A 15,113-nucleotide genomic window follows, 5' to 3' on the forward strand; every position below is an offset into this window, starting at 1 on the left:
ACTTACTAAAATAGTCTCTCTCTCTCTCTCTCTCTCTCTCTCTCTCTCTCTATATATATATATATATATATATATATATATATATATAATAGTATAAAATCCTTCAATTTGTTCCCAACAACTCTAGAATTAGATCAGCCAAATTATACAAAAAACTCCTATAATGATAAATATGTAAAAATTATATGATTTTACATGCAACAAAATGAATTTGTGGACACAAGACTGTTTTCATTAAGAACATCAGACGGATGTTTCAAACTAAAATATTTATACTATTTAATAATTTTAATTAAATATAATTTTTATTTAACTATTAAATTATTTTATATATTTTTTATTATATTTATCAAATTTAACATAATTTAAATATTTATTAAAATAATGTAATAATGAACTACTAATAATTTTATTTTTTATAAAATTTTAATAAAATTGAGTTACTTACTAAAAATTTTCAAGCTTTTTATTGGATTCTTTCTACTTACTAATTAGAGCAAGTAAAACTTTCAGATGTTAAGCAACAAATAATATTGTTTTTTTGGGTCAATGGGGAGACATATTGTCTAAAAGGAAGAAATAAACAGAGGAAAACCATTGGGTGGTGTTGCACAAAAGGGAATCAGAAAAACCAAAACGCTGGTATTGGGGAGGGTTTGCAAACATAGAAGCCTGCATTTGTGAAGAACAAGGAAAAGGAATAGTAAATCGGGGAAACTAACTTTACATAGGGTTCACAAAATTATTCCTAAAGTATAGTTCAGCCAAAACATTATAGCATTCCCAAAAGTAAATGTACTTTTTTAGATTCCACTCTTTTATATGCTACGCAGACTCAATATTGTCTATTGTCTAAACTAGTCAGCTTTTATTAATTTAATTTTTTTAAGTGCTAGTTCTTCGCTTCAAATTAGAATTTTACTTTGATACGTAAGCTGAACTTTAATGTTAGTGTTTTGATTTTTAATGTCAATCTTTATTATACAAATTACGAAGGTAAACTTTAATTGCCTAAGTTTTATTGTAATATTAATTCTCATTTAACTTTAAAATATTTTTAACACTTAAACCTAGCCTGCACTTAAATGATTGGGAAATCAAATGATTAATAATTTCCTCTGACAAAGGATTGTACTTTAAGAAGCTAGAACACAACAAAACAAAAAGAATTAAAATGCAAGAAAATTTGAAAATCCTTCCCAGTTTAAGTTGATGAACCTTAATATGTGGGCCCTTACTCATTCACAGGTATATAAATACAATAAGCCATCCATCGATCCCAGTGGCCATCTATATCACTCACCAGTCACAAGTTCCAATTGCATGCTTGATTAACCCATTCCTCCCCAGGAAATACTCCATCTTACTTTTCCACTGAGAGGAAGAAAGACCGAAGAAAATTTCACCCGTTTTGTTGAGGGCTTCAACCTCATTACTTCTTCGGTTCTTTCCAAGAGTTTTCTTCAAATGAGGCCTTCTTTTGTAGTCTCTTTTCTGCTTTTGTCACTCTTTCTTACTAAGGTTCAAGGTAAGTTCTATATTTTCCACTGAACTTCATATAGATCTTGTGTCATGTCCTATTATAGCTACTAGATTTCTCATGCTAGTTGTTTTAATTTGTTTAGGGATTCGCTTGGAGAAAGGGTATTTCGAAGCTCAGCAACATAAACATGTTAGTGATCATTGCTTTGATGTATTACGTATTCATGTGTTTCTATATAAATGCCAACTTTGATTTACATAACGACTAACATTTTAAATAAACATCACTGGAATGAGAGTAACAATAAATGCACTTTTTTTTTTCCAATGTTAATAGAAAAGTTATTTTCTGATTGCAGGATCAAGAAAGCAATTTATTGAAAAGAATTAATAGTAGTGGCAAAGAGGAAGCTACTCTCTGCAAAGATGAACAACATCGCACAGGTACCATGAAGAAAAGAGTCTCTAGAGTATACAGAACACAAAACAACCGATTACCCCGCGTTCATGAAGATTACAGTGGACCTAGACATCATAGACCTAAACACCATTAGCCTATCAATAGCCCAGAAATTTATTTTTCTTTGTGAATTACGTGTTAAAATACAAGCATTCTTCCGAACCTCACGAACAAAATCATGTAATCCTCGCTTCGAATTTGCCGCTAGAATGTCTTTAAGACATCAAATTTTGTCGTTATAATTTAGAAAGAAAAATGAAGGAAATTATTCTCGTTTTATTTTCATGATATGGAATAAAACTTTACTATGCATTATTTAGCATCATGCAAGAAATTTTAGCACTGATATCCATTATTCCGCAATAATTAAATATCCTAGGTGTTCTCATGTTGCTGCAGGAAAAATAAAGAATAGGAAACTTGCTACCACGCCAACTTCTGCAACCCACAATATTTCAAAGGTTGGTTTAGATATATAGGGGAAAAAAACAGTTTAAATATTGTTTATATATGTCACTCAAATAAAACCTTGGAATTTCTTCTTTACTAGTACGACTTTATAATTTAGATACATATGTTCCGTGGACAGAATGTGAAGAATGAAGAGAATGAAGCTCAGATCCCAGTAAATGGCAATAGTAGAAATGATAACGTCAATGGGAAAGAAGAGGAAATAATAGTAAATAAGCAACAAGAGCTTCCTCATGAGCACAATGTAGACATTGCTGACATGGACTATTCCCCGGCAACGAGAAATCCACCCATACACAACTAACTTTTGGGATTATCAATTAGAAAATCAGACAATTTCAGTTTAGAATAAATAAAATATAGGCAGAGAAGTTGGACAGCATTACAGAAATGCTGCAGTTTTTTTAGGCTTAATTAAGAATGATTTGTCCATTGTATATTCTATTATTATCTATTTTGTAATAAATTTTAATAACATCTTTCTTATGATTGAATCATGAGTAGTGTATATATATTATAGCAGCTTCCCTATCTAAGTTCTTTGGTCTGCAATATCTGGTAATTTTAATAAACTGAAAGGAGTTTGAAAATGAATAGACAAAGGTGTTCCAGATATAAATATAAAATCATTGAAGTAGATGTTTTTATTTAGTAAGTTCAATTTTTGGAAATAATTAATTTATAATGTAATATTTGAGCCTCTATGATCTTGCAATGGATGATTATATCAATGCCTGACTCCATTCTTCCACATTATATTTGTACGGAAATTACCTATTTTCTGGCGAGGCAACCCTTCTTCGTAGAGACATTGGCGGTCTGCAATTATGTAATTTCGAATCTTCGATCACTAACATTGTGACATATGCCAATTTTTATGATTTATAAAAAAAAGATATAAATATTATCATGTAAGTGGCTATATGATCTCAAACCATAGAAAAATTGAAGGGATTCTTTGAAAGGAAGGGGATTTGTTGTTGGGTCAATAAGTCATATCCCTATAATTTGTAGGTACCCAGTTTTAATTTGACTAAGTGTCTTGCTTCACTCAACCAATTGGGCCACCATAATGCATCACATATTGATTCCATTCTTGTGAATGGTCATTCTTGCATGAGGATTCACGTGTTATGTCATTCATGACACTGTTGTTGCCCATTTCGGACTCGATCGAGATTGCGTTCAACCACGAGAAGGGGAGATGCATTTAGAGCGGTGGTGATTGCTTCCCTGTTGAGACTACAAAGGGACGATGATAATATGTTACACGCGTAAAATGTGTGATAAATGGGTGAATAGAAAATGAAAAACAAGAAAAAAAAAATAGAAGAGAGAGAAAATAAAAGATGTGATGTAAGATGCGATAGAAAAGAAAGAAAGATATATAAATAAAAAAGTGAATGTGAAAAATTTAATAGTTGGGAAAAAATTATGGCATATTAAAATTTTATGGCCATTGATAAACAATGGCATGTATCCGGCACATCATTTGAATATAGTGACCAAGTTGTTCCTTTTATGTTGCTACAATCATAGTGAGAAACACCTTTTGTCACGATCAAAATCTTGCATCTTAAATGGCTCCTATCAATTGTATTCTGTGTCATAGCTATAATTGATATGTAGAAACCTACTAATGCAATGTTCCGAAAACGTCAACACCTGTAATAGATTCAAGACAAGTAGACAATAATTTTTGGCTACCTTGTGTGAAGGTGATTTTGTTGCTCATAAAAATTGATTTCAACTGTCGTTTATCAGAAGCAATTATAACTTTGATGTGAGGATTTATTATTGAATGATTTAAGATTTTATGAAGGGCCTTATGCACACGCGTCGCATTGCAAAAGAAGGGATTAATTTTATCCAAAATATTTATGATTTGGATTTGGTATCTCTATCTTTAATCTCTATTTTAAGCGCATAGTTTAATTTTGAGTAGAGGCCAACTAGTTTGCCTTCATTTATCCTCAGGCTTGTGTTACTTTTATGAAGTCTTAGAAACTAAGATTATATAAAATTTTGCCCAAGTTATTGTTACTACACCCTTTTCTCCTTTTTGTTTGAGCTTTAACTCTTGCACAGCAACTCTCTCCTTAGATTTTCAACGAACAATGAGGTCATATGGGCTATATAATACCATGTTTGTTTTATGAATGAGTTCTATTTAATTTTTGCATTGTGGAAGACTGGATTAGTCTCTCTCTTTTTTTTTTCCTTTTTCGAGATTGGATTTGAAATTGCCACTTTATCCTAGATATTTTAAGGACTTCCGCAACTCTTGTTTATATCCCATTAATTATTCTTATTATCAATCAACATGAGACTTATAGATCTTTCAACAAATGAATATTAGGCACGATTTTTAATGCTTTGAAATAGAATTATTAAGTTTCAAGTGGTGAGCTTTGACACAAATCTAACCTACACCATACTCTTACCAACCAAAACACACAAATTGAAAGTACGTGGAACCACTATATATAGGGAGAAATCTTTTTCAGGAGCATGGCTTCACCGTAGTCTACAACATATAGGTTCATTCACACACAGAGACAAGAGCAACTATATACTATACAAACTTTCAAGACAAGTTTGGAACTAAAGAGATGTGGCGCTTATTTTAGAAACCATGTAAGGATAGGGAGGTTTTCATACCTATAAAAAAAGTATGGCTTAGGGAGATAATAGAACCATCCAAATTAAGAGGCAATTAGACCAAGTCTAAGAGAAATGAAATTGCATGTAAGCAACCCTAAATATGAGAAAGAGGAACAAACTAAGAAAAGTAGAACAAATAAAATGGGGAGAAACAAAGTACAACAAGAAGCATCATCCTCAAAGAGTGAAAGGTTAAGGTGAATGGAGGAGAAAAATTAAAGAGAACTTATCATTTGTCCAAGCAATTATGAAGGTCAGAAAGACCAAGTGAAATAGAGGGCAAAGGAGGCTGAAAGTGAGGTACGTGTGAAGCAAAAATCAAATGGGATAGAAGAAAAATGGGAAAGAATTATATTTTGTGTGGAGGAAAAAGACATGAAAGGGGTGCTTGACCTAGGCAAGGCTTTCACTTTGCATGAACATTTCGTAATTGACAGGTCCATGGTTAAAATTCAATACATGGGTGACAATCTCGTCTTGTCAGGAGTTCATGGAGAAAACTTCCGGTGGCTTTTTCAAGGCACAGAGGATCGGTGACAATGGCCTTGAATTTGTTGAGTGACATTAATCTAAATAAACGTATGTATTACACCGAACTTTATGGGTTAAAACACCCACCAAAATGGAGTGATCAAAGCATATCTTAAATTTATCAAGTCAACAATTAAAGAAAGTTATTGTCTATAATTCTCAATAAAAGATGCAAGATTAAGCATCTTTTATATTCATGACCTTAATTAAAAATTCAAAATGTTCACTGTGTAATTTGAAGTCCAGGTAATGAATTCAAATAATAAATTTGAAAATAAAAATACATTTGAGAGAAGAGAAACATATGTTACTCTAGATATGATCGACTAATTTTAGGTACTGGACAAAGATTAAGAAAAAATACTAAAATACAAATTCAACAATAAAGACCCAATTAAGTATATCACAAAAAAATAGTCAAACACTCCCAATTGAGAACAATAGAATCTAATATTAAGTTAAACATGAGCCAATTAAAATATACAAATAACTAAATATATAAAATAAAATTATGCTTTAGTTTTGAGATTTAAATATCATAAGAAGTTATGTCAAATTTGAAAACAAAGAGGTTCACAGTGAGTTCAACGTTTGAACAAAAGAAACATATTTAAAAGAAATTAAAAAGAAGTATTTTAAAGTGGAAAGACAAAACATAAATTTTATAAAAGAAAATATTCCTATGCAGCGTAAAGTATCTTAAAAAAAATGTTTCTAAAGAAAACTCTAAACAAATGTGTAATGAGTCATTAAATAGATGGTTTGGAGCATACTACCGACAGCAGCTCCCTTGTGGATAATGCTGATCAGTGATCACCACTCTTAATTCTTTTATTTAAGTAAAAAATAGAACACGTGTTTTAATATAGTATGTTTCTATTTTTAAACAAGTCCTTAAAGCTAGATATAACAAAATTTCATTTAAAATTATATAATATAATATTGAAATTGTAATCTTTAATATAAAAAAATATTATTTATTATTTTATTATTATGTAAGTTCCTATCATGAAAGCCAAGTGTGAAAGCCAGAAATGATCAAAGGTGTTTGCTGGCTACCTTGGATTCAAACGCGTAGAGGGTACACCTAATACCACTCAACAATTTCTTTATTATGAATTGAAAAATGTTTATTTACTTGCGATATCTGTTAATCTTAGGGATTTCCCACACATACATTAATACATTATTATACAATTCGCATATAATTGAATTCTAATATGTTAATTACATTCTCATTTGTCACGTTGGCAACATTTATATAAGGATGACACTGTTTTCATTTATTTATTTTTAATTCTACCTTTCCTTTAACTTGTTTGTTACATTTTAATGTAATCTACTAATTAAATGATAAACTAACCATGGTTTTTCAAATAATTACTATAGCATTTAATCATTTTTAATAATTTATAATTAATTAATAATATAAAAGTTATAGTCTTAATGGATTATAATTAAATCTAATAAATATTTATCAGTCTAATAATTTTAAATGGGACCTATTTAGAGAGGCCCTAATCTATTTCTAATCGTAAGTATAATTGCATAATTTTTTTTAAAAAAATAAAGCTTAATTGTATTTTTATCTTTTTAATTTAAATTGTGTGCGCTTTAGGTCTCTTACTTATATTTTTAAAAAATTAAGGCTTAATTTTTATTATTATTTTTTATTTATAATGAAATTGAAAGAAATAATTTTGAAACTTTTACAAACGAGAAATTTAATAAAAATGTGATAAATTTTGAAAGATTTTTTATCATAAAAACTTAATTACAGTATAAATCTACATATAATAATAATAATAATAATAATAATAATAATAATAATAATTTGCACACCTTTATGTTTTTCAAATTAAAATGTTTTTTAAACGTTTTTTTTTCCTCATGTAGCCATGCTCCTACTTTATTGGCTAACAATTTTGTGAGATTTTTTGTATGCACAAAAATTTAAATTTGAAACTTTGCTTAAGTGATACCAAGACACTTATTACTTGAACTAATTTCTATTGGTAAAAAAAATATATATTATTTTTTAATAAATTTTTTAATTAAATAAAATTTATTATTTCATAATTTTTTAATAGCATTTAATTTTAAATTAATCAACATTAACTTTAATGAGATATTTGCAAATAACAACCAAATAATATTCTTTTGATTAAACAAATTTTAAATATTTACAAAATTAAAAGTCTCAAATTCTGGTATGTTTATATTTTAATTTCTTTTTATTATCAGTAAAATAAGCCTTCATTAAATAAAATAATATTTTCTCAAATATTTTTAAAATTTATATTTGTAGTATAAATACTTATGTAATGCATGTATATTTTAATTAATAAAAGATCATTTTAGAATATTTAAAGTATAAATTAAATTATAAAATGTATAAATTTAAGTATTTTAATTGTAAAAAGGTACTAAAATTTACTTTAATTACTAAAATAGGATTTTTCTAGTAATTTGTAGGTATTTTAGTTATCCTTAATATTAAATACAATTTTAAACATTGAGTATTTACTAAAAACATAAAAATATCTTTTTTATTAAAACATTTATAGCTTATTGATACGTTTCAAAAAGTACCACACAAATACGTTTTTTTTTACTGACGAAAACCCGCGCTCAAAATAGAAAACATTTAGTCAAAAATACTAATTTAATTATAATTATACAAATATAAAGTGATATATATATATATATATTCAAGCATTAATTACAATTCTACTGAAAGTGGTAATAATATATTATTTTAGCAAGTTGTTTATTATTAATTAAAATTTATACAAAATTATAAGCGATTTCTTTTTACATAAAAGGTGATAGTTACATAATTCCATGCATTTTTATAAATTTAAATCAATATATTAAAAAAACTGATGCAGAGTTCTATTCTTAAAAGAAAAGAGTAATGATACTCGTAAGAGAGGAAAAGGGAGATTTATAAGCTGGTGACTAAGATTTTCATAAGAATATGAGAAACAGTAACAATCATGCTACTGTTAACCTGATAAACCCATTTTGAGCCACGTTTTCACAAAAAATTCTCGAGTTTCTAAGTTGTAAGAAGATATTATTATATTTTATATTTAAATTTTCTTCTAAAAGGTTTATGGCAACGTTTTCCTCTCTTTCGTGTCCCTCACACTGACACAAAACTCTAAACATACTGGTCTGTTTTGTTCTCCACTTTTTCAACATATTCTCAGAATCTTGTCTCTCTATCTTTTTCTTTAGCAGAAGCCACAAACACGAAGTTAGATCAAAGGGTCTTATTTGTTACATTCCACATTGACAAGTTGCTGGTGTCACCATGTGTGTGCAAGACGAAGAGCAAGTTGTTCAAGATATGGACAATAATAGCGCAACCAATTCATGGCCTTTGCATTGTGATCTTTTTCTGATGGACAAAACTGAATCTTTTCTCAGAACTTCAAGTGACATCAATATCACTGCTCAAAACTCACGTCCTGTAAGTATCCCCTGTTCTTCTATTCTATCGTTATATGTTTTTTCCTTTTGTTTGGTCAACTTTCTCCATTGTGCTCTTTTTCTTCTTTCGCTGTTAAGACTTTCGCGTCTGCTAGAATAGTCGTTATAACCGTTGGATAATCCTTCTCTTATGAATTACTATTTAGAAGTGAGTTAGGCCTAGTTTTTCTACATGTGTAATGAGCTAGTTTTTGTAGAAACTTCTTCAATCAAGTTCAATAATGTTTTACATGGCTTGAAAAGAGTTGTCCTCCTCTTCTTTATCAATCTTCTTCAGTTTTTCTTATTATTATTGTTGTCATGGTCCTTTTCTAAATTTCTAGAAATAAAAATCGATTGTAAAAAAAATTCTATATTAAGTATAAGAATTTGAATTTTTTTAGAAGTTTACTTAAATTGGGCTTATATCTTTTAATATATATATATTTTTAATTTGACATAGGTTTCCTCATCTTTCCATTGGTGATTTTTATGTTTCCTAGGTGGAAGAGAATTTCCTCGCAAATGAAATATAAGTTTTCCTTTCTTTGTTACTATAACTTTCCTTCTCTTGTGAAGGAATTGTGGAGCAATGATCTGATGACAGGGTTATATGTAATGAAGGATTTTCTCTCAGGTGATTTTGAAGGGTAGATGGTGTTAGTTTGAACTTTGAAGTAGTTGTGACAGCTATTTATGAAATAATTGTGTTGCCGACTGAATCAGTTCGCATAGCTGGCAACTAAATTGTTTTCCTTTATTATTGTATTCATTTCTACTTGATTGTTATCAACAGAATTTGTTGATGTTCTCCATTAGTATACCTTTCTTGAGATGACAGGAAATAACTTGAGGAATTAGCCCTGAAAACAAACCTCATTTTTGGTTCAACATTATTTATATTTTATATTTTGTATATCTGAGAGTGATTTTTTTATTGCTTTCTTGAGTTTGCTTAGCATTTTATATTTCCTAACTTGCCCGGTGTTTCTGCTCCTATCATCTTAACTCCCTTGTTCTTCTATGCTACATTTAGCTGGAAAGCATATTTGAGGACGCAGTGGTTGCGGAGAAGAAACAGAATCTGATGAATTTTGTCCCAGCGCTTCGGTCTGGAGAGTGGTCTGATATTGGAAAACGCCCTCACATGGAGGATACTCACATATGCATTGGAGATTTGGCTAAGAAGTTTAATAGTAACGTACTATCTGAGGAAGCCGTTTCCTTTTATGGTGTAAGTCATCTACCTCATTATGCCAAATGCCTGTTGTCATGAATTTCAATTAATTATTTTAATTCTTCTGCAGCTATTTGTTTTTGTGATAATGCATGGACAATTTAAACATTCTTGTTGCATCACTATATCTAGACTAGCTAGTGAGTCTTGAAGAGTTTATTGCATCTATTGAAGAATAACTTAAAAAGAAGGGAGTCTCATAGATACCCATGACCACAACAAATTATATGATGCTATTAGTTTTCATTTTCCATTAACCTATACAGCTGATATTCACTTATTATTGTTAAATAATTGAAGAGGATGCCATTAGCATTGAGGACGGCTCCATGTAAGAAATTTGAAGTTGAGATCTGGTCTTCGATCTTCTTCACTGTCATCCCCTGAAACAATGATATAAGAGGACAAACACCTCTTAGCTATTCTTCATAGCAGGATATTCAACCTTTAATCAGTATTTGACATCTGAAAGACAAATGGTCCAATGTGCAGGTATTTGATGGACATGGAGGGAAGAGTGCTGCACAATTTGTCCGTGATCATCTGCCAAGACTTATTGTTGAGGATGTTAACTTTCCTTTGGAGCTTGAGAAAGTAATGAAAAGGTCATTTTTGGAGACTGATGCTGCATTTTTACAAGCATCCTCTCATGAGCCTTCCCTTTCTTCTGGTACAACTGCACTAACTGCAATTATATCTGGAAGGTGAGCACTTGTCTCCACTGTTCTCTGTCCTTCACAACCGTGGGATGTATTTCTACTCAAATTTATCTACATGTCTATTTCATCTTTTTGTCTCATTATTTGTTGCTAATGTAACATTGCCCTTTTCATTCTTTGTGCAGGTCTTTACTCGTAGCCAATGCTGGAGACTGCCGAGCTGTCTTGTCCCATCATGGAAGGGCTATGGAAATGTCCAAAGATCATACCCCAAACTGCATCGAGGAAAGGATAAGGATTGAGTCCCTAGGTGGATTTATTGTTGAGGGTTACCTGAATGGCCAATTAGGTGTCACCCGTGCTCTTGGAGACTGGCACCTTGAAGGAATGAAGGAAATGAATGAAAGGGGTGGACCACTAAGTGCTGAACCTGAGCTTAAATTGATGACATTGACCAAAGAAGACGAATTCTTGCTAATTGCTAGTGATGGAATATGGGATGTTTTTAGTTGCCAAAATGCTGTAGATTTTGCTAGAAGGAGGCTTCAAGAGCATAATGATGAGAAACTATGCTGCATGGAAATAGTACAAGAAGCAATCAAGAGAGGATCAACAGACAATTTGACAGTTGTTATGGTATGTTTTAACTCGGATCCACCACCACCTGTGGTTGTTGAAAGAGCACGAGTAAGAAGAAGCATATCTGCTGAGGGACTTCAGAATCTTAAACGCCTGCTAAAAGTATAAAGCATTTTTGTCTGCAAATAAACGGTTTAATATATATTTTTTAACTGTACTTATGCACAGATATTCAACAATCACACAGATACAGAGGTAATGAATAACCTAGTCCCGGCCCGCGGAGGATAGAGAAAGACAAGCGAGGCGCTAAAATTCCAATAAAATTTATAACATTATAATTAATATTTCCCAATGTGATTAGGAACTGATTGATGGAGAAAAATAAAGTAATGTATGGGACCAATTATTTGTGCATATCATTGTTGTAACATTCTACTCTTACTTTTCATTGGTTTAAATAGTTGATAACCGTTAACGTAAAGCTTTTCATTTTAGATATTCTTTCACGCGGGCATTTCTCATGTAATGAGATAAAGAAATCTTTTGCTATATATCTTTGCTCTTAATAATTATTGTTCAAACATTAAACTAGAATCATGTTGTTAGTAGGACAGAAGGTAGTGGTACTTGATATTTTGTACGGTAAAAAACCATAAAGGTCCAGAATTAAGTCACAATGGACAATCTTGTACATGTGTGTATACAATAAGTGAATAACGAATGAGCACAAGACACAAACATTCAGTAAGCTTTTCAGCAATTTCTCAACCAATAGCTAAGATCTGTGTATCTTCAATAAAGAGCCTAACTAAAACTCAAATATGTGTTTCTAAATACCTAAAATCACTTTCCTGAAAGCTTCTCTCTTATCTCAGTTCTTGCAACACGAATCAAGAATAAACCAGCAAAGAAAATAGACAAAATGAGCATAAAAAAGACACTGTTCCATCCCTTAGTTGAAATATACCCTGCCAAAAGTGGCCCAAGGGCAGCTCCAACAGAACCAGTACCATCTATGATTGCAGTAACAGTAGCCAGCGCTCGAGAATTCCGACCATTCAAGCTCTGTGTACCAAGATCGGCAGCCACTGCAGTTGTGATTAGTGAGTAGGGACCATTCACCAAAAACCCCGAAAGAAACATCAAAAGGATGTTGGTCAACATAGAGAGACTCCCAAAAGCACGATACAAAACAAGAGCTGGAATAGACAGAAACAAAAACATGATTGAAGTAATAGCACGTGCTTCAATCATGTCAGAAATGAAACCTGCTGTGATTCCACCAAGGACTCCCCCAATGTCAAATATTGTTGATAGTAATCCAGCAGTTTTGTTAGATATATGCACACCTGCGACAGCTGCAATGAACACCAAGTTACCAATAAATAAAGATCATGAAAGAAGACATATGAACAATGTTAGGCTTAAGTTTACCCACACAATCTGGATATTTACATGCTATATATTCTGGATTAAATCAGAATTTTAGTACAGCCAGCAAGCACAATGCACAGATCTAAGCCCCGAAAGAGTCTTTCTCTCTCAAGCAAACTCAATACAAACTATGCAAACTGCTACGCCACATAGATATAAAACACCACACAATACCCGCCACACAAATCCATAACTGCCTGAAGACACAAATAGTCTGTAAATACAAATATTCATATCCACAACTGCCTAAAGATACATCGCATAACTGTACTCTCAGACAAGCATTCCAATTTCCTAGTACCAAACCTTAAGACACTGTATTAGGAAGATGGATCCACTGGTAAAAACTAATTGGATATGAATAATAAGCGAGATAAAAGACAATGCAACTCTATCTGACATCATATGTTTGTGCATATAATGAAAATTACCTGTGTGCCTTATGTAGAAGGGCAACCAGTACAGAAAAGTGTAAGCCACGAGCTTCGAGAAAAAGAGACAGAAAGAAAATGGAGCCACTCCGGGTAACTTCCATGCTTCCAAAAACCCAATAGCAGACGAAGAATCTGAATGATCAGACTCAATAAGCTTTGCTTCCTCAGATTCCACTTTCTGCAAATTCTCAGCACTGTGTGTTTCAGCACTCATTTCGATGTCCATTCCAGGATGCACAAATCCCATATCCTCTGGGTTCACAACAAGAAACAAAAACACTAAAATCCCTACCAAAATGATCAGGAGCCCGGGCACCACAAATGACCAACCCCATCCAAACTCCAAAACCCCTGAAGCTACAACTGAACCAATGATATTCCCAACCGAGGTATGCGAATTCCAAACCCCCATTATCAAGCCCCTCTTTGATTCACCAAGCCAATTCCCCACAATTGCAACAACACAAGGCCACCCAATTGACTGAAACACACCACAAACAATCTGAACACCAACAAAAAACCCTAACACATGAACGTCTAACCAATACCCTAACCCAAAAAGTATAGTAAAAAGGCCACTGCCCATCATCCCAAAAACAAGGAACAACCTCAAATCAATCCTATCTCCAACATGACCAGCCAAATACATGCCAATGGAGTAAGAAGTAAGAAAAGCAAGATCAAGCTCACCAAGCCGGTGAGTGCCCCGGGTTCCATTAAAAGGGACCCAACCTGCATCATTGGAACTCAAGTTGTCAACTTGAGTTTCATTGGATGAAATTGTGGGTCCCAAAACACTCTTAACAATGCTGGGAGGCTTCCTAGAGGCATGAAAGGATGCATAAGCAAGGAATGTGATGACAAGAACACAGATTTGGTGGAATAGTAGGGTTTTGTGAGGGGGTTTCAGACCAGGGAAGAGTGTGAGAGCTGGAGCTTGGCTCAAACTCTTGGATTGCATTCTCATTCATGAGGATTCTAGTCTACACAATGAATATAATCTAATCTAATCTAGCATAATTACACAGAGATCAAATGTTTATCCTTTTACTTTCAAAGCTGAATAGAATATTGGAATTTATGATCTGAAGAATGTAAAAAATGGATCCAAGAATATTGGAATTGCACACCAAATGATTAAAAGTGCTTACAATAACCGCATGAAGACACGATTTTTGGCATGAAATCAGAAATTTGTTCTTATGTGGGGAAAAAACCACGCAAGTTGAAGCAGGGGTTAAAAGGTAGGGAAGGTGGTTTTGGTGGGAAGGAAAGTGTCAAAAGTTTCGCAAAATAGCAGTGACATATGATAACAGATTTGGGAAACGGGGAAACCTTAGAATTGCAGAAAGATGAAGGAATGTAGAAAATGGTAAGACATTGAATCTGAGGATTGCAGGTCAAAAACGTATTCGCCTAACATCAAATTTGTGTCCAGATCAGACCTGAACTTCTCCTAAATGCCCTCCGAAAATTCAATATTCAAGCGGAATTATCTTATTGTTATTATTATTACAAGATTTGTAGTTTTGTACCTGTACACTGTTCTGTCTGAAATTTTCAATTTCTGATATTAATTATTTAAAGTTTATTAATTATAATATTAGAAATTTCTTAAATGATTTATTTAATTACTCTGTGTCAAATTATTTATTTAATTTCTTAAAATTATTTCACATTAA

At 31.9% G+C, this 15,113-nt stretch overlaps 2 protein-coding genes across 4 annotated transcripts; one reads left to right on the forward strand and one right to left on the reverse strand.

The window, feature by feature from the left end:
• Positions 1-8,927: 8,927 nt before the first annotated feature.
• Positions 8,928-11,823, forward strand: LOC113871480 (probable protein phosphatase 2C 27). Its single transcript, XM_027508578.1, has 4 exons — positions 8,928-9,086; positions 10,122-10,319; positions 10,815-11,026; positions 11,167-11,823. The coding sequence occupies exons 1-4, from the start codon at positions 8,928-8,930 to the stop codon at positions 11,726-11,728; spliced, it is 1,131 nt and encodes a 376-aa protein (XP_027364379.1). The 3' UTR covers positions 11,729-11,823.
• A 350-nt stretch (positions 11,824-12,173) lies between these two features.
• LOC113871463 (putative glycerol-3-phosphate transporter 5) lies at positions 12,174-14,881 on the reverse strand. 3 transcript variants are annotated; one of them, XM_027508571.1, is made up of 3 exons: positions 14,122-14,881; positions 13,429-13,563; positions 12,318-12,921 (listed from the first exon to the last, which is right to left on the reverse strand). In XM_027508571.1, exons 1-3 carry the CDS (start codon positions 14,396-14,398, stop codon positions 12,407-12,409), a joined length of 927 nt encoding a protein of 308 aa, XP_027364372.1. In that variant the 5' UTR covers positions 14,399-14,881; the 3' UTR covers positions 12,318-12,406. The 3 variants fall into 3 exon arrangements, with proteins under 3 accessions (XP_027364360.1, XP_027364372.1, XP_027364368.1); XM_027508567.1 differs by having other exon boundaries at positions 13,429-13,683; XM_027508559.1 differs by having other exon boundaries at positions 12,174-12,921; positions 13,429-14,881.
• Positions 14,882-15,113: the final 232 nt, after the last annotated feature.

This window comes from Abrus precatorius, unplaced genomic scaffold, assembly GCF_003935025.1.
Source record: "Abrus precatorius isolate BTA unplaced genomic scaffold, Abrus_2018 Scaffold10, whole genome shotgun sequence".
In the NCBI taxonomy this organism is placed as follows: domain Eukaryota; kingdom Viridiplantae; phylum Streptophyta; class Magnoliopsida; order Fabales; family Fabaceae; genus Abrus; species Abrus precatorius.

Coding starts and splice junctions, on each gene's coding strand:
- LOC113871480 (XM_027508578.1), top strand. CDS start 8,928: ATGTGTGTGCAAGACGAAGAGCAAGTTGTTCAAGATATGGACAATAAT. Junction 9,087..10,121: donor CTGCTCAAAACTCACGTCCT/GTAAGTATCCCC, acceptor TGCTACATTTAG/CTGGAAAGCATATTTGAGGA. Junction 11,027..11,166: donor ACTGCAATTATATCTGGAAG/GTGAGCACTTGT, acceptor TTCTTTGTGCAG/GTCTTTACTCGTAGCCAATG.
- LOC113871463 (XM_027508559.1), bottom strand. CDS start 14,398: ATGAGAATGCAATCCAAGAGTTTGAGCCAAGCTCCAGCTCTCACACTC. Junction 12,922..13,428: donor CTTCTACATAAGGCACACAG/GTAATTTTCATT, acceptor TGTTCATTGCAG/CTGTCGCAGGTGTGCATATA.